We start from the raw sequence: 2,384 nt of genomic DNA, 5'->3' as shown, positions 1-2,384 counted from the left end.
TTCTGCAGGACTTTAGGGACAGGGAAGGCTTCATATTATTAAAAAAAAAAAAAAAAAATTGATAGCTCTATCAGGAATTGCACAAAATGTATATTTAGATTACTAGCACTGCAAAGAATCAGGCCAGGGAGGGGCAATAAGCCAAGGAGTGGCAAAAGACTCCTTTTCCCTCCCAGACATTGAAGTACTAAACTCACTTCTTCCATGACCAGTTTCGGAGAAGCAACACGGATGGCAATGCCCATGTCAGCCAGCTTGTCCAATACATCCTGGAAGTCCAAGTTACGTCGAGATTTGGCTCGAGACAGTGCACGTCCCTAGAGAGAATTTTGTTAGTTCTACTTTTTGTAGTGGTTTGAAAAATAGAACTCTTTCTTATTAAAGAAAAACATTACTACATTATAAGCAAACACAGAATGGCTGAGGGCACAGATCACAGTAAGCCACAAAACAGGAAATGAATTTAGATTTCAGGTGATGGGCTCCTACAAAATCCCACATCCAGCAGGAAGGCTAGGAAAGCTCCCTGCATGTAACATGCTGGTCTGAAAATGTCTTTTTACCCAAACTGCTTGTCAGACAGTGTTCAAGAGTCAGTGTTTTACTGGAAGCTGTTTCTCTTCCGCAATCATCCTTGTCTCACACCGTAAGTAATGGGAGAGAAAACACCTTCTTCTAACTATGGAGGAGTTTTATATGGACAGCCTCAGCACAGTTAATCCTTCTTGTTAGTTCAGAGATATCAGAATTCAGTAAAAGGAGCTCGTTCACCATGTCTTCATCCTAACCTGTGCCTTGCATAGAGAAGCATCCCCTAAATTTTCTGCAGGTGTCATCAAAACTGTTCAGCAAGGGACAAAGTAAGGGACTTTAGCCTGCTGTCATCCTGGGCTTGGATTACTGTGGCAAGACTCTCTACTTGCATGACCAACAGATGAATCACATGCTGAATACCCTGGAATAACCTTGTTCTCTGAATGAAAGCCCATCCCAATGCCTTCCTGAAATGACTTTTTGACTTACAGCTCCATGGCAGGTAGTTCCGAAGGTCTCAGTCATGCCTTGCTCCGTGCCAGTAAGAACATAGCTACAGGTGCCCATAGTCCCGCCGATCAAAACAGGCTGTCCAGTCAGCTGTGGATGAAAACAACTATCAGATCACTGAGAAAAAGCCTAACTAATCATTGATAAGAGTCTGAGAAGAACCACATCTCCAGGAAGGGAAGTCAGGTTCACATCCCTTCAGAGCATCCCTGCTTGCCTTGGACTCCTGGTATCAAGGATTCCAGAGAACTGCACTGAAAGATGTAGACCAGCAGATCAAAAGACTTGTGTCCAACAGACAGACAAGGCAAATCACTGAAGCCTGGCCTAGGTATGAAACACTTCCTTCCCTTCATGATCTTTCAACCACTGTGGGGGTGGAGCAGAAGAGGGAGCTCTGTCACCCAAAGGTCTAACACAGAGATGAGCAGAATGTTGCTATCCCACTAGGGTTCCAGTGCTGTTAGCTCAAAAAAGGCACCCACAGCATTTAGATCGCTGTCAAGAAGCCTAAAATTGTCTTGATTCATCCAGAATTCTCTTCTGATTTCCTTCTCCCACAGGTAAGCTTACTTGATAATCGACTGCAATAAGAGGATGGTGGGGAGGGAAGGCCCTGGTTGATCCCTTTCTGTGCACCAACAGAGTTCTCTCCTTTCCATCCACTACATGTTGCTCCACTTTGGCAATGTTGTGAGACACATCATAGATGACATGCATATCAAGGTCATCTGGCGTTGTGTTGAAGACTTTGGCAAAGGCCTACAGAGAAAACAAACCAGGACTTAAAATACAAGAAGGTAACTGCTGCGTACATGCAGAAGATTTACAGTCTATTTAGAAATTGAATGTAACAAATTTGCTTGAAAGCGTTTCTTACTAAGTTAGTGACCTGAACATTTGGCATTGCAGGTAAGACATTTCAGTCAAATTCAGCCACAATGGAATCGAATACAGCAGTGACAGAAGTGCACTGCCTAGATTGTTCTTCTGCCTGCTGGCAACTTTCAGCTATAATTCAATCAGGTATTGATTGAGAACTTGCTAGACAAGTTCTTACAACTCTGAAAAGACGGCTTCAGCAGTGTAAAAACAATTTTATTGTATCCTCTTCTTCCAGTTCAAGGCATTTTCAAAAATATTGCTTAGATGGCTTCTGCAAGTGCAATTCAGTGATGTTGAAAGGTTTTGGACGTATCGCCATGACTGCAGCTTTGTGATAAGTCTCTCCAGAAAACACAGTTTAAGAAGCATGAAAATGACGTTAAATACTGCAACTACTCTGTGTTCCATATACCAAAATATTTGCACCAGACACAACTCTGCTCCTACCTGTCTTG

The 2,384-nt window shown here is 42.8% G+C and overlaps 1 protein-coding gene across 1 annotated transcript in view; it reads right to left on the bottom strand.

The window, feature by feature from the left end:
- The window catches only part of RTCB (RNA 2',3'-cyclic phosphate and 5'-OH ligase), a gene marked incomplete at its 5' end in the record, with an annotated part of 9,573 nt that overhangs the window by 1,216 nt on the left and 5,973 nt on the right, over nucleotides 1-2,384 (bottom strand). Inside the window, 3 exon segments of the mRNA XM_008941957.1 lie at nucleotides 198-317; nucleotides 1,024-1,134; nucleotides 1,618-1,831. Coding sequence (XP_008940205.1) covers nucleotides 198-317; nucleotides 1,024-1,134; nucleotides 1,618-1,831 — 445 coding nt within the window.

The sequence above is a fragment of the Merops nubicus genome, unplaced genomic scaffold (genome assembly GCF_000691845.1).
Source record: "Merops nubicus isolate BGI_N331 unplaced genomic scaffold, ASM69184v1 scaffold35936, whole genome shotgun sequence".
Lineage (NCBI taxonomy): Eukaryota > Metazoa > Chordata > Aves > Coraciiformes > Meropidae > Merops > Merops nubicus.
The sequence above is the reverse complement of the archived record's forward strand: the minus strand, read 5'-3'. Positions and strand labels throughout refer to the sequence as shown.